At 35.9% G+C, this 21167-nt stretch overlaps 1 protein-coding gene across 1 annotated transcript in view; it reads left to right on the top strand.

Moving 5' to 3' along the window:
* LOC100516628 (UDP-glucuronosyltransferase 2B18-like) overlaps positions 1 to 14042 on the top strand; it is a 45636-nt gene extending 31594 nt beyond the window's left edge. Inside the window, exons 4-6 of the mRNA XM_084972433.1 lie at positions 8272 to 8359; positions 9217 to 9436; positions 13763 to 14042. Of these exons, the coding sequence (XP_084828559.1) occupies positions 8272 to 8359; positions 9217 to 9436; positions 13763 to 14042 (588 nt within the window). The remainder of the gene's footprint in view (positions 1 to 8271; positions 8360 to 9216; positions 9437 to 13762) is intronic.
* The last annotated feature ends 7125 nt before the right edge of the window (positions 14043 to 21167 follow it).

Raw genomic sequence — 21167 nt, 5'->3', positions numbered from 1 at the left:
TGATTTTTCTTTATTGTAACACTTTTCACACAATTTTTATCTCACACCTTCATTGCATTTATCTGTTGATGGGGACTTAGGCTGTTTCCCCTAATATGAATAACACTGCAATAAACATGGGAGAACATATATCTCTTTGATATCCTGTTTTTATTTCCTTTGAGAATATACCCAGAGTAGAATCACTGGTCACATACTGACCTATTTTTAATTTTTTTAGGACCCTTAATTTTGTTTTCGATAAGGGCTGAAGCAATGTACTATATCACTGAGAGTGCACAAGTTTCAAGATCTTCACTTTCTCACCAACATTTTTCTTGGTGGTAGATTTTCTAATAGGTGTGAGGGGATAACTCATTGTGGTTTTGATTTGCATTTCCATGATGGTAAGTGATGCTGGGCATCTTTTCATATGCTTGTTGGTCATTTAGAAGTCATCTTTGGAAAATGTCTATTTTGTTCATTTGTCTATCCTTTAATAGAGGTTTTTTGTTGTTATGGTATATGAGCTCTATGTATATTTTGGATATTAACCCCTCATTCAATATATTTTCCAAAATTTTTCTCCTACTCTGTAGGTTGCATTTTCACCTTATTCATTTTTCCTTTTGCTGTGGCCTTAATGTCATATCCAAAAAAATCATTTTCAAGACCAGTGTCAAGGAGTTTCTTCTGCATGTTTTCTTTTAGTAATGTTATGATACTGGTCTTTCATCCACTTTGAGTTAATTTTTGTGAGTAGTATATAAAATATGGGTCTCATTTCTTTATTTTTTTTCTTTTTTTGCATATTTATCCAGTTTTCTTAGAAGTGAAAGAAGAGATTATTTTCTCCCACTAGGTGTACTTGTCTCTCTTGTAGAACAGTAGTCATTTATACACACTGGCATTTAATTCTGGATCCTGTATTCTGTTCCATTAGTTGATGGGTCTATCTTTAGACCAGTATCATATTGTTTTAAATAGCATAGGTTTGTAGTATAATTTGAAACTGGGATGCATTTGGCTTTGGGTAGTGTGGACATTTTAACAATATTATTAACCTGTTGATCCATGAACACAGGATCTCTTTCCATTTATTTGTGTTTTCTTCCATTTTCTTTTAACAAAGTCTTGTAGTTATCACTGTACAACTTTCACTTAATTTGTTGAATTTACTTCTACTTATTTTCTAGTCTTAGATGCTACTGTAAGTGGAATTTTTTTTCAGCTGTTTCATTATTAGTATACAGAAATCAAATTGATTCCTCTAGGTTGATTTTATGTCATGTGACTTTACTGAATTTGATGATATTTCAGGATTTTGGTTGACTCTAATATTTTCAGTACAAAAAATTATGTCATCTTCAAAAAAATTATAGTTTTGCTTATTCCTTCCATCTGATTTGGATGCCTTTTCTTTGTCTTGCTTACTTGTTCTACCTAGGCCTTCCAGTTGTTTGTTGAAATTAGTGTGAGAGTAAGCATCCTTGCCTTGTCCCTGAAAAAGCTTTCAAATTTTCACTGTTGGGTATAACATTATTTTTGAGTTTATCATATAGGATTTTTATTATGTTGAGGTATGTTCCCTCTATACCCAATATGTTGAGGGTTTTTATCATGAAAGCTTGTGGATATCTTATCAGATGCATTTTCTACATCTATTAAGATCAGACTATTTTATCTATCATTGTATTAATATGATGTGTTACAATTATTGATTTGGGTATAGTGAAGCTTCCTTGCATCCCATGTATAAATCCAATTTGATCATCATATATAATCCTTTTAATGTGTTCTTAATTTGGCTTGCTGATATTTTGTTGAGAATTTTTGCCTCTATGTTCTTCCTGGATATTGGCCTATAGTCATCTTTTCTTGTAATTTCCTTATCTATTTTGTATCAGGGTAATGCTGGTCTTGCAGAATAAGTCTGCTAATGTTTCCTCCCCTCTCACCCTTTTATTTTTAAATATTTTTGAATGATTGGCATCAATTATTTTTTAAATGTTTTATAAAATTAAACAGTGAAGCTATCTGGCCCTGGACTTTTGTGTGTTGGGGGATTCTTGATTACTGATTCAGTATCTTTACTCTTTATGACTCATTGTCCATTTCTTCCTGATTCAGTGCTAGTAGGTTGTGTGTTTATAGGAAGTTATCCATTCTTCTCAGATATGCAATTTGTTCATTTGTTTTGTTTTGTTTTTAGTTTTAGTCTTTTTCTCTCTTTTTTTTTATTTATTTTTTATCCCTTTTACAAACACTTGTGTGGAGGGCTGACTTTCAATAGATTGCAGTGAGAGAGCTACTCTGCTACCTATGAAACCCTGACCCACAATGTTCCCCAAGAATGTGAGGTGTGGTGCAAGAGGGGAGGGAGCATCTGCATTTACAGCCACACCCCATGTCCCAGGACAAGAGCTCTCCACACTCTAATGGGGGTCCCAACTCATGGGAGTGACAGGGTGTTATATGTTGGCTGCAGGGTCAGCAGAGGACCAGCTATCCCAGGCCAACCAAGGCTTCCACGGTGGTGCTGTAGTGCTGCTGTATTGTTCTGCCTGGGCAGTATTCAGATATGTAATTCGTTAGAATATAATTCTTTATGGTAGTATATTATGACCCTAAGTATCTATATAGTATCAATTGTAATGTCTTTTCTTTATATTGCCACACCTTTGGGAAATGGAAGTTCCCAGGCAAGAGGTAGAATCAGAGCTGGAGCTGCTGGCCTATGCCACAGAAAGGCCAGCTCTGAGCCATGTCTGTGACCTATATCACATCTCATGGCAATTCTGGGTCCTTAATCCACTGAGAAAGGCCAGGGATCAAACCCTCATCCTTATGGATACTAGTCAGATTCATTACCACTGAGCCACAATGGGAACTCCCTCTTTCATTTATAATTTTGTTTGATTTTTTTTTCTTGGTTAGTCTGGCTAAAGGTTGTCAGTTTTATCTTTTTTAAGAGACTGAGAAAGACAAATACTGTATTATATTACATATACATGGAATCTAAAAATATCAAGCCTGTAATAGCAGAGAGAAATATGGTAGTTACCAGGGACTATAGCGTGGGAACATAGGAGAGATGTTGTTTAAGGGTATAAACTTGCGTCTCGTAATAAATATCTCCTTGAGTCCCAAGGTATAGAAAGGTGAATGCAGACACCAATATTATATTATAAACATCATACTTGCTGAGGAACTAGATCTTCATTATTCCAATTACCAAAAAAAAAGAAATGATAATTATATGACACGAAAAAAATCATTTATTTTTTTATAACTTTTCATATCTTTTCATATCATCTCATCATGAGCTCATATTATTTTCATAAAAAGTCATAGAATGAGAGTAACAAGTCTAACACCAATTACTTTGAAAAGAGAGGATGTATTACAAAGGACCAAATGGATGCATATTTTACAGCATAGATGAATCTTTGTGTAGCAGTGAATGGGACAAAATGTTGAAGATGAGTAACTTTAAATGCTATAACAAGTTACTGGAAATAAACGCTTTACCTAGGTGCACCATAAAAGTCACAAGTTCAGTAACCTTAATATTGAAACTGATATTTCAGGGTGAAATTATAGTTTTGAAGAATGCTCTATAAAATAAATAGTCTGCAATGTTAAAGTTTGATTTTTTTTGTCTTTTTCTTTTTTCTGTGAAAAATACTTTTGAAAATAACTTTTATGACAATAATCAGGATTATAAAAGATACATTTTATGATGGAAAGTTGGGTCATTATTTTCCAGAGAGAAAGTAATAATGAATTTAAAATAGGAGAAATAAATGTGAAGAGATGAGTATATGATTTTGATCAGATACCCAGGAAAATCTTGCTCCTCTGCATTTTTTTGATGGAGTACACTGAGCAGTATGGAATTTCTCTAGTATAACAAGTAACAAAATGCTTTTTTTCTTAATATGGAAAGGATTAAGGGCTTTGAGACAAAATTACTCAGAATACATCTTCACCAGGAACTTAATTTGGTTGAAGTGACTACTCAAAAGGTGACCAGATCTCTGCTGCAGAAAGCCCTGGCGTACCTCTCCCACTGTGGGCATGGTGAGGTGATGATGAGGGTCCCTCAAGCCAGTCACACTGACAAAGTTTTAGGTAAGGATTACAGAGCTGTGAGAATGATAAAGTCATTCAAATCTTAAGTTATTCTTAGTGCTAACAGGGAAATAAAATACTAATGACTAAATTAAAATAATTCTCCAGAAACTTGGCTTGGAATTAACAAGAAATTCAATAGAACTATAATAATAAAGAACTAAAAGTAAGTTAAATACTGTTGTGTGGTTTTCTTTCAAGAATCTATGTTAGTAATTTATAAAATGCTGAAGAATCTAATATAGATTTGTTTGTTTGTTTGTTTGCTTTTTATCTTTTTAGGGCCACACCCATGGCATATGGAGGTTCCCAGGATAGAGGTCATATTGGAGCTGTAGCTGCTGGCCTATGCCACAGCCACAGCAATGACAGATACAAGCCGCATCTGTGACCTACACCACAGCTCACAGCAAGGCCAGATCCTTAAACCACTGAGCAAGGCCAGCGATTGAACCTGTGTCCTCATGGATATGAGTCAGATTCATTTCCACTGAGCCACAATAGGGACTCCTAAGAATCTAATATTGTTGAGTAGTATCTCCTCTTCATTACTGTGTACTGGCTGTAGGTCCTTTCTTGCTTATTCACAAATGCTTGTGCACAAATATACCTAACAGAAGAAGCTGAACTCTTATCACCCATATCCTTCCCAAAGACCTCAGGGATGTGTGGTATACTAAAAAAAAACAGCCATTACTGAGAACAAGATGACACTTCCTAAAAAAACATTTAGTGTTTAATATTTACTAGAAAAACTGACCAAAGTCAAAGATGTGAAGTCAGCCTATTCAAGAGACATGGGGAGCTGGGAGACAACTATGCAGTGTGTGGCAAGAATAATACACACTTCATAAACATAAAACCTGTTTGTACATGTGGTCCAGAAATTCCTCTTCTGACCACATAACCAAAAGAAGCACAAAAAAAAAAAAAAAACAGTTTGCACAGCATGTACCTAAAATCGCTGTTCATAAGAGCCAAGAGATTGAAGCAACCCAAATGTCCATCAACAGATAAAGCAATAAACAAAATGTCATATATATGAACAATGAAATATTATTCACACTTTTAAAAAATTCTAACACATTTTCTGACAAGGATAAACCTTAAGCTGAGTGAAATAACGAGTTCAAAAAGAAAAACACTGTACAATTCAAATTGTATGAGGGATCCAGAATGGTCAAATTGTAGAAACATAGAAGAGAATGGTGGTTTCAGGGGCTGAGGAAAGAGGAGGATGCAGTTTTCAATGGGCAAAGACTTCCAGGTTTTCAAGAAGAATAATTTCTGTAGATTGGTTGAACAACGTGAATATATTAATAATGTTGAGCTCTACACTAAGTTAAGGTTAAGGTAAATTTTATGTTATGTATATTTTATCACAATTTTTAATTTAATTTAATTTAATTTTAATTTTTTTAGGGCCACACCCATGGCATATGGAAGTTCCCAGGCTAGAGGTCAAATTAGAGCTACAGCTTCTGGCCTTTGCCACAGTCACTGTAATGCTAGATCCAAGCCACATATGGGACCTAAACCACTTCCCAAGGCAATGCCAGATCCTTAACCCACTGAGCCAAGCCAGGGATCATACCTGCATCCTCATGGATGCTAGTCAGATTCATTTCCGCTGAGCCACAATGGGAACTCCCTCCCATATTTTTTTTTAAAGCAGCCACGACTGTAATTAATCTGCCCTTGATCTGATTGTCTCTCTTTAAGTGTTTGTAGCAAACCTTTCAATAATGTTAGCTATGCTATTGCTCTTTTGTGATGGAGAAAATTCTTCTTTCACAGGAAATGGAAGAATTTGTCTAGAGCTCTGGGGAACATGATATTGTGGTGTTTTCTTTGAGATCAATGATCAGTAACATGACAGAAGAAAGAGCCAATATGATTGAACCAGCCCTGGCCCAGATTCCACAAAAGGTGGATAAAGTAACTTAGTAGGGACAAGCACTTAATAAGACTGTTAAATTGTAAATAAAAAAAAAAGTCTGATTACAGATATATTCTGCAAGAAAGATAAAGTATTAACGATAGCTCTAACTTACCTCAGATATGTTTCAAATACATATATATAGATACATATATGGCAGGTGCTAAAATAGTACAGAGAGTGTTTCGATTGACACTTATTTTAGATTAACATAGCAATCAAAAAAATTATTCGAGACATATTGTGAATTTTGATATTATAATGGGATTGTGGACAGGGAAAGAAATCAACAAATTCTACCTTGTCATTTGCTCCTTTACCCAGAAGGACTCCTGAGGACATGGTTCACATAGAGATGTTCTCAGGAGCTAAATTTTAACAGTAAGTGTAATAGCACAATAAAGTTCAGCAATATTGATAAAAATCTGGACTGTTACATGTAGTTTGTACTTGCCAGATAATCCTGGCCCCTTCTACTTCCCTAAATTTTAGAACAGACCCAGTCAGTTTGGTTTTCAGGGGCTAGTCAGAGAAAAGATGGCCAGAGCTCACTGACCTGCCTCCAGATACCCAGTGATTTAGAGAAAGAGATACCCAGCCTCCAGATACCCAGCCTCCTCTATCTGACTGGGTCTTGCCAAAGTCCAAAGCAGGAAGACAAAAGAGAAAAAGTCAATCTGGGGTCCTGCCCTTAGGGTGAGCCCTGTGCATTGTACAGTCTGACCCTTAATAACTCTGCTTCTAACCCATCAGAGTATCCCTCCTTATTGAGGAAGGAGAAGGGATGATAAGAAGTCCAGCACGAAGAAGAGGAGCATAAAAGAGGTTCAGCTGCCTCCTTCTCCACAAAATGTGGCAGCAACTTATTTTCTAATGTATAAAATATACCTGGGGTCTTTGGATATTTGTGAACTACTTTTATAGACTGCTATCTGATATTGTACTCATCTCCTAATTGCCTATGCTAATTTCTTGCTGAGAACCTAAAGCTATTTTACATTCAATGACAAAAGTAAAACACTAGAAAATTATAATCCCGTTTTTGAGACTTCCTTGACACTCCAAAATTGTTCCTCTTTTTGGTACTGGGAATAAAAACCACTTTTGTCAAAGCTTTCAATGCTTTGTGCTTCATTGTTAAAGTGCTCAGAGTCAGTTGAATAAATGTTAGCATCACACTCTTGGAACTTTTTCAACAGCATTACTTTTTACTTGCAGATTACCAAGACCCTTTTCTTTTCTAAATTTAAACAATTTCCAAGTCTAACCACAATGGTAATACTCTCAATTCATGCCAAAAATTGCCAATTGTGGAGTTCCCATTCTGTCTCTGTGGTAACAAACCTGACTAGTATCCATGAGGACTCAAGTTGGATCCCTGGCCCCGCTCAGTGGGTTATGGTTGTTGGTTTGCAGTGAGTTGTGGTATAAATCACAGATGCGGCTTGGATCCTACATTGCTGTGGCTGTGGCTGGCAGCCGTAGCTCCAATTTGACCCCTAGCCTGAAAACTTCCATGTGTCATGATGCAGCCCTAAAAAGACCAAAAAACAAACAAAAAACCTGCTAAGTGTCATTTTTCTCAGAAATAGTGCTTAACAATTTGTAGTGTAAGGAGACACATTCCCTACTCAGCATTAATTAACAGACCACTAATAAATTATAAATAAGCAAAATATTTATTTCTCCAAAGTGGCTGATTGCATATATTTTTCTCTTTGTATATCAAAAGATGTAAAACTCTAATGAACTAAGGTATATTAACAAGTGGATATAAGCAAATTCTCTTCTATAAGAGTCAAATGAAACAAGTCAGGAAATATCAAATTTGTAAGCTAAGTACAAAATAAAGCAAAATAAATATGTAGTTTATTCATAAGTTGCCACTGTCTTTTTGCACTACAAACAAGACCAGCTAACAGTTTCTTAAATGTTTGGATTTGTCATTGAAAAATCTCATTTGACCGTGTCATCCGTCCTGTGTGAGATGTGATGATTGTAGTCCATACCTGATTGAACCTAAAAATGAGTACATCACATGTGGGTATTCTTATTTTTGTCAGTGTGTTAGTAATTCGCCTTACTTGAGATCTCTTGCCCTTGTTCCTTTACCTGTCGCATGGAAGGCTTTTAATTAGACGTCTCAATCTCTCTGGAACTCTCTTGCTATAACTTTTTAGTTCAAACCATGGAATAAGCTATTTTCTTTACCCTAACAGGTTCTGTGGAGATACGATGGCAAGAAACCAGATACCTTAGGACCCAATACTCGGCTGTATGACTGGATCCCCCAGAACGACCTTCTTGGTAAGACTTAGAAGAATAAACACTGAAAACACGAGTAACAGCGGAGGGGAGTGATAATACTTCAACAGGAAACAAATCAATCAAGCATTTACTCCTGAGAAACCCCAAAAGAAAACTTTGCTTATTTACTTTTATTTCCACCCAGGAAGGGGAAATAAGAAAATCAAAGTGTTCCTTTTATTAGAGAAGGTCATGTTTCTTATGGCCAGAATCCAACTATCTTTATTCTGACTATAGTTTTTCTCAAAGTGAAATTTTCAATAAATTTGTGGATTGTTTTTCTGTCTCTGATTTCTGTCCTTACAGCAATCTTTCTCCCTCTCTAGAGTTATTTTAAATGCTACTGCAAAACAACAGGTCCTTCTTCATTACCGGTGACTGTCCATTTCCTGAATGAAAACATCCGCAATCATTTTTAGGAAGGGATAACATGGTTTCATGATAGCTTTTTTCATGATAGCATCAATGTAGCTTTTCTTTCCTCTGGTTCCAGCATCACTACCTTTATGCTTTTCCTGTTGCCTTGACGCCCTTCCCATCAGATTCAATGACTTCCTACTTGAAGAGCAGGCACTTCTGGCATGATCTCCCCCCTGCTGTGCACATGTGCTTTCTTTTACCCAGGAGGTTCTTTCAAGCTGTTCACATGACAATCTTGGACTCATCTGTGAAATTCAAGTGACACAGCACTTCTTTCCTTCTTGTTCTGAGTTCTGAAAGCATTTGAAATGCAGTTTCATGTATATAATCATCTGTTATCTAAAAGACATGCTTCTTTAGTGCCTCTTAATGCTTATTGCTCATTTCATTTCTAAGACTTAAAATTAATACTTCTCTTGAAATTCACTCAATCTTAGGTCATCCAAAAACCAAAGCTTTCATAACTCATGGTGGCACCAATGGCATTTATGAGGCCATCTACCATGGGGTCCCTATGGTGGGCATTCCTCTGTTTGCTGATCAGCCTGATAACATCGCTCACATGATGGCCAAGGGAGCAGCTGTAAGATTGGACTTGGACACAATGTCAAGAACAGATTTGGTCAATGCCTTGAAACAAGTCATTAATAATCCTTTGTGAGTATAAATTTTTTCCACTAGATCCTATTTCTAGATAAGTTTTCATATGAAGACCAAGGAGGCAGCAATGAGTCTTGACATAAACACATAAGGAGTGAGGTTTGTTCAATGCTTTGAAAACAGTTATTGGTAACTCATTTTGAAGTCACATTAAGGGTTTTGGGTGATGTTGGGGAAAGTTTTATCAGAGATTTAAGGATGGTGGAAAAATTTTGAGAGCTAACCATTAGCATGAGAAGAATCACTGAAATGGTTACAAAACAATTAAGAGGAAGCTTTGAGAACAAAGTTAAAGTAGGGAACCATGAATGTTATAAATACACATTTGCACAGTTGTGAATTTCCAGCATGTGAACTCCTCAAATGTTTTAAACTCTTCTAAGATGGTTTATTTTCAGTAAACCTGAATGACCTAATCAACGACAAATTCCCATTACATTTAACATCCCAAAGTTGCATTGCTAATATTTTGACCCATCTCTGATATATGATAAACAGCTAGGATTTTCCAATTTACCCAATTACGACTATGTATTATAACTACTTACAAGTGGAAATAGATGTTTATGTCTTTCGATTGTGATTATTTCTTTTCTTTTTTTGTCCTTTGTCTTTTCAGGGCTGCACCCATGGCCTATGGACGTTCCCAGCCTAGGGGTCAAATCAGTGCTGCAGCTGCCAGCCTACACCACAGCCACAGCAATGCCAGATCCAAGCTGTGTCTGCGACCTACACCACAGCTCATGGCAACGCCAGATCCTTAACCCACTAAGGCCAGGGATCGAACCTGCAACTTCATGGTTCCTTGTTGAATTTGTTTCTGCTGCACCACGACAGGAATTCCTGATTGTGATTATTTCTTATTTGGAAGAACTCAAAAATAAAGGCAATTGACTTGGAAGAGATATATTGGGTTATTCCTAGTTTTTAATTTTTTGATTTTTTTTCACAGTTTTTAAATGTTACTTTCCATTTACAGTTATTACAAAATATCAGCTATATTCCCAGTGTTGTACAATACATCCTTGAGCCTAGATTATACTCAGTAGCTCATGCCTCCCACTTTCCCACCCCTACATTTCTCCCCCCCACTCCACTGTTAATACTTTTCTGTGCTTATGAGTCTATGCTAATATTTTGATCCCATTACTTTTAACTGGTAAACAACTAGAACCTTCTATTTTGCCTATTACAACTATGTAGATACTGATTTTAATTCTACATATACTCTGAGCTCTTTTGGTTGTACTTGCCTTTGTCTTATTTGGAAGATCTTTTTTTTTTTTTTTTTTTTTTGGTCTTTTTGGGGCTATACCAACAGCATATAGAAATTCCCAGGTTAGGGGTTGAATTGGAGCTATAGCTGCTGTCCTATGCCACAGTCACAGCCACGCCAGATCCCAGCCAGGTCTGTGACCTACACCATAGCTCATGGCAATGCTAGATACTTAACCCACTGAGCAAGGCCAGGGATTGAACTTGAATCCTCATGGATACAAGGCAGATTCTTAACCTACTGAGCCACAATGGGAATTCCAGAGAGCCCAATTTTTTGAAACCATTTTGAAATCTTTTCCTTATGTACATTAATTTCAGTAAGACAATTACTGTAACTATCATAATTATGATGTATATATTTTCCCCCTTTTTTTCCATAATGACTTGGTAAAAAAAAAATTGGGGAGAATGTGTTGGTAATTATAGCACAGTGTACATTTGTGTTTTATTTCATTTATTTATTTATTTATTTATTTATTGGGGTCTTTTTTGTCTTTTCTAGGGCTGCTCCCAAGGCATATGGAGGTTCCCAGGCTAGGGGTCGAATCGGAGCTGTAGCCTCCAGCCTACCCCACAGCTCACAGCAATGCTGGATCCTTAACCCACTGAGCAAGGCCAGGAATTAAACCTAGTCAGATTCGTTAACCACTGAGCCACAATGGGAACTCCCTACATTTGTGTTTTAAAGCAGTGTTATTTAATTTTAATTGTAGCACAATTGTTGTCCAAAATGAGCAGAAAAAGAAACACATTTTCTTCTTTCCTAACAAGTAAAACTTCCATTTGGTCATTTTATAGAAATGGATAATTCTCTAGTGTCTTTATACATTTTAAATAATAACATAAAGCTGGTGTCAAAAGGAAGATAATTTATTAGCTGCTATATACTGAATGTTCATGATATGCTACACATCATGAACATGTTAACTTCATCTGTAGTCTTACTCTATTGCATTTACAAAAAGAATTCAAGATTGCCGGCAGCCTCTCAAAACCCAGTGCTTCTCCTATGTGTTTTAAGAACAGGGAGGGAAGTTCCCTGTATTGTTATTGCCATGGTGCCGTGCTTCAGCACTTTGTGCTTTAGACTTCTTGACCCATTTTTTTCCCTCCTTATTCCTTGTCTGTTAGTCCATCATCATTTCAAAGGTAGAAACAAAGGTAACTGTGCCGAGGTCCAGCCCCAGCAGCCAGGGAGTGCCGAAGGAGAGGATGGGCTACAAACGGCGTGGAAAGAATTGGAGCCAACTCCTCAGCTGCATGCTGCAGATGACCCAATTTATTAAATGAAAAGCATCAGTTTTTATGCCCTATCACAATTAGGTTTTGTGTAAGATTTGACATTAACATTTGATTTAAAGCCCTTTTGTTCCCTCCACCTGAGATACTAAAAAAAAAAGGTTAGTTAAAACATGTTCCTTTCAACTTTAGATTTTCCTTCAAGATTACAAACTTAAAGTTTCACACCGTATTTTTCTTAAAAGGTCAACAACAGTAGCTATTCTATTCTATATTAAGAACAAAGCTTTAATAAGTAATAAACTATGATACCTAACATTCTTTAACTAAAGGTGTATGTAGTTAACAAAACTCATGAAAGCCTTGGGCTCATGACATTCTTAAAACCACGATTTATTTGGCGCCAGCAAGCTAAGCATTTAACCTATTGTGCTGATTTACGTAAGTTCCAAACCACCAATTTCAATAGAAAGGAGTATTATACCCAAAAATTAACAAATGCCCCCACAAGGGATGAAAGTTACAAGTGACACTGTTAAAAAATATATCTATTATAGAAAATAGCAATTTATAGGCCAAACAACATTTTCCCAGCCCCAAACTTCTTTTTAAGTAAAGGGACTGAAATCATAAGTTTCCCCTGTATACTCTCACAAAATAGGTGCCATAAATTGTTACTCCAAAACAAAGGCTTTTTCCATTACATTGTTTAAATAACTTCATTCTGTTTTGGTTCAAGTGTTTTACGTACCCAGGGCAAATCTTTAACTGTAAGAAAGCTGTGAATAGGAGATAGAAAAAGGATAAACACAGAAAAATAGATTAACATATTTTTTAGGGGATATCATTTTTATTTTCCTGGAGCCGATGTCTTTCAAGGGATTGCTCTGCAATCCTTCTTCTTTCTTCAGCTTGTCTGTAGCTCTGCTAACCAGACAAGCCTCACGCATCTGTAATCCTTCTTCTTTCTTCAGCTTGTCTGTAGCTCTGCTAACCAGACAAGCCTCATGCAGGTGCCGACTGTGGCTTTGCTTTCTTTACTGGAGCAGCCTTATGGCTCCTGATATAACTGCAATGCTTGAGAGTGAAATGTTGAGTGTTCTTCATGTTCTAAAGTAACTAATAAGAAAAACAATCACTCTACAACAAACATTTCCTGAGAATCTACTGTATGCTAGGAATACTTCTAAGAATAAATTATTATTCCACAAAACAGTCAGATAAAATAGTACTCCTATCCATTCCATTTAACAATGAAAAATTGAAGAACAGAAAGAATAAAGAGGCAGATAACAAGGTAAGTGTCAGAGTCACAAATCAAACCAAGACTTACACACTTTTAACCACTTCTTCACTAATATAAGGTCAAAATAAACTCCTGAATAGCCCCACCTGGACATGTCTCTGAACTTCATCATGGATTTACCTCCTATCTCTGGATTATGGTAGTATTTTAAAATTTGTTAAACGGGTATTAATTCATTAGTAAATAATCCAAGCTTTGAACAAACAAATCATGAATTTCTTTTTTTTTTTAACCCCCGTTTGGGACTTAAATCATTCCATTTTTTAGCTTACAAATTCTTATCCTCTCCCATTTTCCCTATTTTCTTTATGACTTGAAATGCTGTACATTTAACAAATTCTAGGCCATAAGCTAAGATCTCAACAATTACCTCAGAAAAGAAAAATATATTTTTCTTCCACTCTATATATGACATTCATTTTTACCATCTACATGAAATTTTCATATATTTATCATCTATGTTCAATCTATAAATCTATGTCCCTTTGCTTTTCCTTCAGCTACAAAGAGAATGTGATGTGGTTATCAACCATTCAACATGATCAGCCTGTAAAGCCCCTGGACCGGGCGGTCTTCTGGATCGAGTTTGTCATGCGTCACAAAGGAGCCAAGCACCTGCGGCCAGCAGCCCACAGCCTCACCTGGTACCAGTACCATTCTCTGGATGTGATTGGGTTCCTGTTGGTTTGTGTAGCAACTGCTGTATTTGTCCTTACAAAGTGTTGTCTGTTTTGCTGCCAGAAATTTTCTAAAACAGGAAAGAAGGCAAAAAGGGAGTAGCTGTATCTGAGGACAGAAGCAGGTATGGCCCAATAGATGGAACTCTTCAGTTTATTCCACCAGGAAGGAGGTATGATAAAGTTCCCATCCTCCTGTGAGAAAATGACTTCTCACAATTAAGCATCTCAGATCAAAACTGGTTTACATGGGGCTTTCTGCCTGTTTAAGAATTAGACGTATATCATGCCAAGAGGAAAACTGATGAAAAAAATCAATTAAAAAAACTACATGGGTGTATATTGAAATTTTTTATTTTAATTCAAAAGTTACATGAAAAGAAATTATTGAATTTAACTATGTTTCACACGTTGTGCATAGATACAAGAATAGTAACAAGTAGACTCACAGTATCCATATTTTTTGTAGATATTTAGAATTTTTAACTTCATTTTGGTGCAGAATTTTATAGTTTTAACTTGCCAGAGAAATTGTTCAATAATTGGATTTATGTAAAAAGAGTCATCCTTTTATTTTATTTGTGAGATCTCTAAACACTTCTTGGTGTTTACTCTGCATCCAGCCTCAGCATTACTTCGTATCCAAAGCCTGGGCAAGCCATTTGCTTTTATCCAGTTTAACTCATTACCTGCATAAACCCTCTAGATATCTGACAAATTTTTAAAGAAAAATTGAACTAAATATGAGGCCGTAGTAGATAAAATTGTTAAATCACACATTCAGGCTTAAAAAACTTTCCTCAAATCTATCTTGCAATACTTGTAACAGAAAAAGGATTGGTAGTCTTTGTACAGTGAGAATTACTACAAATCTCAAACAAAAAAAACAGTCCAATATGAAAGTAAATGAAGGTTGTGAGAAGGAAATTCACAGAAGTGAAATGGCCAGTGACATATAAAAGGTAACGAACCTCACTGGTACTCTGGGAAATGGAAATTAAGTCAATAAATTATTTTCCTACTGATGATTTGCAGAGCTAATAATCTGGTAGTACAATTCTTCTGGAATTATAATGTGGAAATAACCTTTTAATAAAATTTAAACATGGTATTTTTTTTTTTTTTGTCTTTTTGCCATTTCTAGGGCCACTCCCATGGCATATGGAAGTTCCCAGGCTAGGGGTCAAATCAGAGCTATAGCCACCAGCCTATGCCAGAGCCACAGCAATGGGGCATCCAAGCCACATCTGCAACCTACACCACAGCTCATGGCAACGCTGGATCCCTAACCCACTGAGCAAGGCCAGGGATCGAACCCGCAACCTCATGGTTCCTAGTCAGATTCGTTAACCACTGAGCCATGACAGGAACTCTTAAATGTGTTTGATATTGAAACTCTACATCTAGGAATCTGTCATGCAGAAAGTATTGTGCGTGTTCATAATTATATTCCCAATATTCCACTAGCACTTAAAAGGCTACCAGTAAATGAACACACATCCTCTTTTTTCCTTGGGGAAAAAAAGTGAAGATTATGGGCAATATCTTTGAATGATCTCCATGTCACATTATTAAATAAAGACAATGTTCCCAAAATTACAAAAAAATAAGCATGGCACTCTTCATTGGAAATAAAATTACATATTGTAAATTTGTATACCACAGAGGAAATAATCTTAAAGAATACACTGAATTTCCAATGATAAAAATTTGTTTTTATTCTATATACTTTATTATTTGACCTTTCACAATAATGTTTTCATGTATTAATATTGTGATTTTAAATAGCTAGTGAAATAAACATATTGATTCAAGATATTAAGTGCTAAGAATTTCATATCATGTTATCAATATGTTAGTTTCATTCAGACAAAAATGGAATTGGCTGGAAATCTGGCATGCTATCAGATATATCAAACTGGGAACAACTTTTAGGAACCCTACTCTGTATTTCAACTATTTTAAATAAATATAACACAATTAAATTTTTAATAGTTTTCAAAATCTTAACTCAAAAATTTTAACACCTTTACTGTGGTTTTCATGTGAATATTTAATGAGTTTTTCAATAGATTGGGGACCTCTGCTAGTTTACTTCAAGTAGTTACTTTTCTAATGTTTCTGAGACATGACTATAAATTCTTTGACAGCTCTCCCTTTCAAGTAATTTCTCTCACTTGAACTTCACTAAGTCTTCTTACTGTCTCACAAATGTTTCAGCTTAACCTCCAAGCCTCGGTTACAAAATGCAACACATTCTGTCTGTATGTCAGTCTATCTGCCTCCTTATCTCTCTCCTATTTTCCTACTTGCTATGGAGCACTGTACCATACCCAAAGTCTCTAAGAATAAATGACCATTTGATGGAGAGATACATAGATATGCCTAAAACATCCCAGCAGTTCCAGTCCCCATCCAATTGAGTCTTCTCCAACCAATTACCAGGTATCTCCTTGAAGATTACAAACCCAGCCACCACAAGAGTGTAATCACCTGAGAAACTTCCCACAAGAATCACCTAGCTGAGCTCAGTCAAAACCCAGAACTATGAGAGATAAAATTGGTCACGAGACATGTTTCTACAATATTTTCTTAGCCTCTTTGCTGAAAACCCCATCTTCCTGCTTTAGTTTATCCTATCTCCCTGCTTGAAAAACAGTCACAGTGCTAGTAAATGACTTAAGCTTAAGAACAAAGACCTAAAGGCATAAACTATTCATAGGGTCAGCTGAATGAGGACATAATGAGTTCTTCTAGGCACGCTGGACCTGTGCAGACTGGCACGCCATTTGCACAAGCATGATATGTCCTCTAAGTAATAAGAGAAAGAGGAACCTCATGGCCAAGTGGTTTATGAGTGGTTGTTAGCAGAATATGCATTAGCAAAGAGAACCAAAGTGCAAACCTAGGCACTCAGGGTTGCCGCAAATAGGCATGCCATTTGCTGAAGCACAGTGAGGATTCTCTGGAATTCTATGCATATATAGCTAACTCAAATGATAATGATTGCGATGTGCCTAAAGGTCAGAATAAAAGCTTAACCTTCTACCAGCTAAGTGACTTTTAAAATAATAAAAGAACTTATAAAATAATAAACAAACCCTATATCCTCCACCCATAGTCCCCTCCTCACTTGACCTCATCCTAAAAGCAATGTGGTTTCTTGAGGTGGTGCCCTTGGTCCCTGAGACCTTGAGTTCCCCGGTTCCCACCTTCACTTAAGATAAATGTCTCTGTGTCTTGTTTCATGTTAACTTTTTTCCTGAAGTCTCACAGCACCCGTTCTTCAGCCCCATCCTGCTGAGCTCTCAGCAAAAAATAACATGGGTATTATTGTTCTAAGCCTCTATATTAAGGGCAGTTTTTATGTACTAAGCATAACTTGAACAGTAATTCTACTTTTGTTATAATATTAAAATTAAAATGTAGTTTAATAATGGGAAACTATCTATGCTATATTTAAAAAAAAAAAAAAAACCGTAAACCAGAAAAAGAAGCCACCATATCATAATGGTTAAGAGGTTGCAGTCTGAACACAGATAGCATCAATTTAAGTTGCCGTATAACTACTATAGAGTTATGGGCTAAAGGGCATGTTATTTTACCTCTCTGTGTCTGAGCTACCCCATTAGGGAAACATAGATAAAGTAATGGCATCACCTACTTCATGATTTGTTAAAAGGCTGAAAAATATCATTGTAAAGCACCAAATAGTTGTTGAATATGGTGAAATATAATTTGCATTAACTATTTTCTTTTAAATCCATAAAAATTTTTCATAATGATTTTGTCTTCGTATTTAATTAATATATATTAGTTAACATTTTAAATGTAAATGTTAATAATAAGAGCATTTCCTGTTAAATCTGTGTAAGTTAAATATATATAAATTCAATATATAGTAATTAAAATTATGGGAGTTTACAGACTCAGATCAAGGTGGTAGAATAAGAGGACATGGAGTTCAGCATATAACCAGGTAAGATGGGAAAAATTCATAGGATTGAGACCTCTACCCCTGCGAGAGATCAGAAAGGAAATAAAGGTCCTCAGAGATGGATCCTTACCCTGAAGAGCTAAGGATTAAAGCCACAGAGTGGAAATTAAAGTCCTGGTGTCCTACATGGAGGAAACAAACCCCTGACTATTGGAAGAAATACAGAGATGAATAGCAGAACTGGAGAAAGGGAAGGTCTACTTCCAAAGAGTGCATATGTGCTGAACTTCCATAAAAGGGTAAGGAGAAGCTCTACCCTGGCCATTTTTTCCTCACAGTACTCCCAAATCTGAATGGGGAAAACATCCCAGCCCTGTTCCTTCCACAACATTGCATGGCACAGCACCTGGGCCAGCTTGGCCCTGCGAGAAGACTCAGTATAGCTATGCAGAGAAAGCTTGGGCTTGCAGTGTGGTTCTGGTGCGGAGGATGCTGCTGCTATCAGTGCTTAGTAGACACTATTTCAAAGCCACCACAACCAGTACACCACAATTCATCTACCAGCTGAACAAGGGCTCTGCCAAAACAAGTATACATATTTATGGGGCAACATAAACAAATCTCATGGTAACCACAAATCAAAAGCATACATAGATTCACAAAAATGAAAAGTGAATGAACTTAGGAATGCTACAAGATAAAATCACCAAGCCACAAGTGGAAAAACAAAAAGAAGAAATGAACAGAGAAGAACTACAAAAAAAAGAAAAAGAAAAAGAAAAGAAAGAAAACAGGTGTTAAAATGGCCATGAGTACATACATTTGAATACATACAATAGTTAATCTAAATGTCAATGGACTAAATGCTCCAATCAAACTAAACACAGTGTAACTAAAAGGATTTTTAAAACATACAAAAGTCTGCAATATTATACCTACAAGAGACTCACATAAAGGTGAAAGATACACACAGACATAAAATGAGGGGACAGGAAAAGATATTTTGCATAAATGGAAAAAAAGTAAGAGAGGGGTAGCCATACTTGTATAAGACAAAGTAGATTTAAAATTAAGTCCATATCAAAAGACAAAAAAAAGGCCTTTATATAATGATAAAGGGATCAATACAAGAAGAGAATATTATATTCCTTAATATATACATACCCAATAGAGGAGAACCTGAATATATAAATCAAATACTGGCAGAGAAAAAGAGAAATGGACAATAACGCAATAATTGTGGGAGATTTTAACACCACACTGACGTCCAGACAGAAAATCCATAAGGCAACAGAGGTCCTTAATGATACAGCAGACCAGTAGGACTTAACTGATATCTACAGGACACTCCTTCAAAAAAAATACAAACATTTTTTTCAAGTATTCATGGAAAATTCTCTAAGATAGACCACAAAGGATATCACAAATTTAAGACCAGAAGAGTTATATCAACATCTTTTATCAACTGTGGTATGAAACTAGAAATCATCTACAGAAAGAAGAGAACAAGCATGTTGAGACTAAACAACATGCTATTAAAAATCAATGGGTCAATGATGGAATCAAAAGGAAATGAGAAAATACAATGAGACAAATGAAAACACAGTTTTGTAAAATATTTAGGATGCAACAAAAAGCAGTTTTAAGAGGGAAAGCCATAGTGATGCACATCTTCCTGAGAAACAAGAAAAATTCAAGTAAATGACCTAATTGAGCACCTAAAAATGTAGAAATAGTAGGGAAAAAAAAAACAAGCCCAAAGAAAGCTGAAGGAAGGAATTAATAAAGATCAGAGTGAAGATAAATAAAACAGAGATTTAAAAAAACACTTTAAAAAAGATCAAAAGAACAAGGAGATAGTTTTTTTTTTTTAATTAACAAAATTGACACACTTCATGCAGGCTCACCATGAAGAAATGAGAGAAGACATAAATAAAAAGAATAAGAAATGGGAGCTCCCATCATGGCTCAGTGGTTAATGAATCTGACTAGGAACCATGAGGTTTGTGGGTTCGATCCCTGGCCTCACTTAGTGAGTTAAGGATCCGGTGTTGCCGTGAGCTGTGGTGTAGGTTGCAGGCACGGCTCGAATCCTGCCTTGCTGTGGCTCTAGCATAGGCCAGCAGCTACAGCTCTGATTAGACTCTTAGCCTGGGAACCCCCATATGCTGTGGGTGCAGCCCTAAAAAGACAAAAAATAATAAAAATAAAAAGTATAAGAAATGAAAGAAAAAGTAAAACAACCAATAATACTACAGAGGAAAAAAGAAATCAAAAGTGTATATTATAAACATGTATAGGCCAACATAATGCACAATGCAGAAGAAATATTCAAACTTCTAGAAATATATAATTTGCTGAGATTCAGTGAAAACAGACAATATGAGCAGACCAATACTAGAAGTTAAATAGAATCTGTCATAAAAAATAAAAGAAAAAACTGTAGCAAATAAAAGTCCAGGAGAAGATGACTTCAGAGGCATTTCTACCAAACATTAAAAAATCAATTACACCTATCCTTCTCAATCTATTCCAACAAAATAAAGAAGAGGGAACCCTTCCACATTCACTCTATGAATCTATCATTACCATGATAACAAAACTAGTCAAAATCAACTCCAAAAAAATATAGACCAATATCTTCGATGAATATAGCTGCAAAAACTCTCAACAAAATATTAGCAAACTGAATCCAGAAATACATAAGATGATTCACCAGTTCGTGCTGGAATTGGTCCAGGTTCACAAGGATGCTTCAACATAGGCAAATCAATGTGACATACACATTAAGAAAAAGAAAAGTCAAAAATCACATGATCATCTCGATAGATACAAAATAGCATTTGATGAAATTCAGCAACCATTCACAAATAAAAGCTCTCATCAAAGTGGATATAGAGGAAATATATCTCAATATAATAAGGGCTATTTATGAACTCACCAACAATATGATTACTCCACATTGAAAAGCTGGAAACCTTCCTGCTACATTCAGGAACAGTCAAGGATGTTCACTCTCAATGCCTCTATTTATCATAGACTATGAAGTCATAGCCACAGGAGTCAGAGGAGAAAAAGAAATAGAATTAACCTAATTGGGAGAGAAGAGATAAAACTCTCACGCTTTCTGGTTGACATGACACTCTCTTAGAGAACCCTAAAAATTCCACACAAAAACTACTAAAACTAATACATGAATTCAGCAAAGGGGCAGGATACAAGTTTAATATACAGAAATCTCTTGCATTTATGTACACTAATTGTCGGAGTCCAGCTCCAACAACCAGCTCC

The sequence above is a fragment of the Sus scrofa genome, chromosome 8, assembly GCF_054392235.1.
Source record: "Sus scrofa isolate SSC_HxYL_T2T_F1_AM1 chromosome 8, Sscrofa_HxYL_maternal_Yorkshire_Landrace_v2.0, whole genome shotgun sequence".
Classification (NCBI taxonomy): domain Eukaryota; kingdom Metazoa; phylum Chordata; class Mammalia; order Artiodactyla; family Suidae; genus Sus; species Sus scrofa.
The sequence above is the reverse complement of the archived record's forward strand: the minus strand, read 5'-3'. Positions and strand labels throughout refer to the sequence as shown.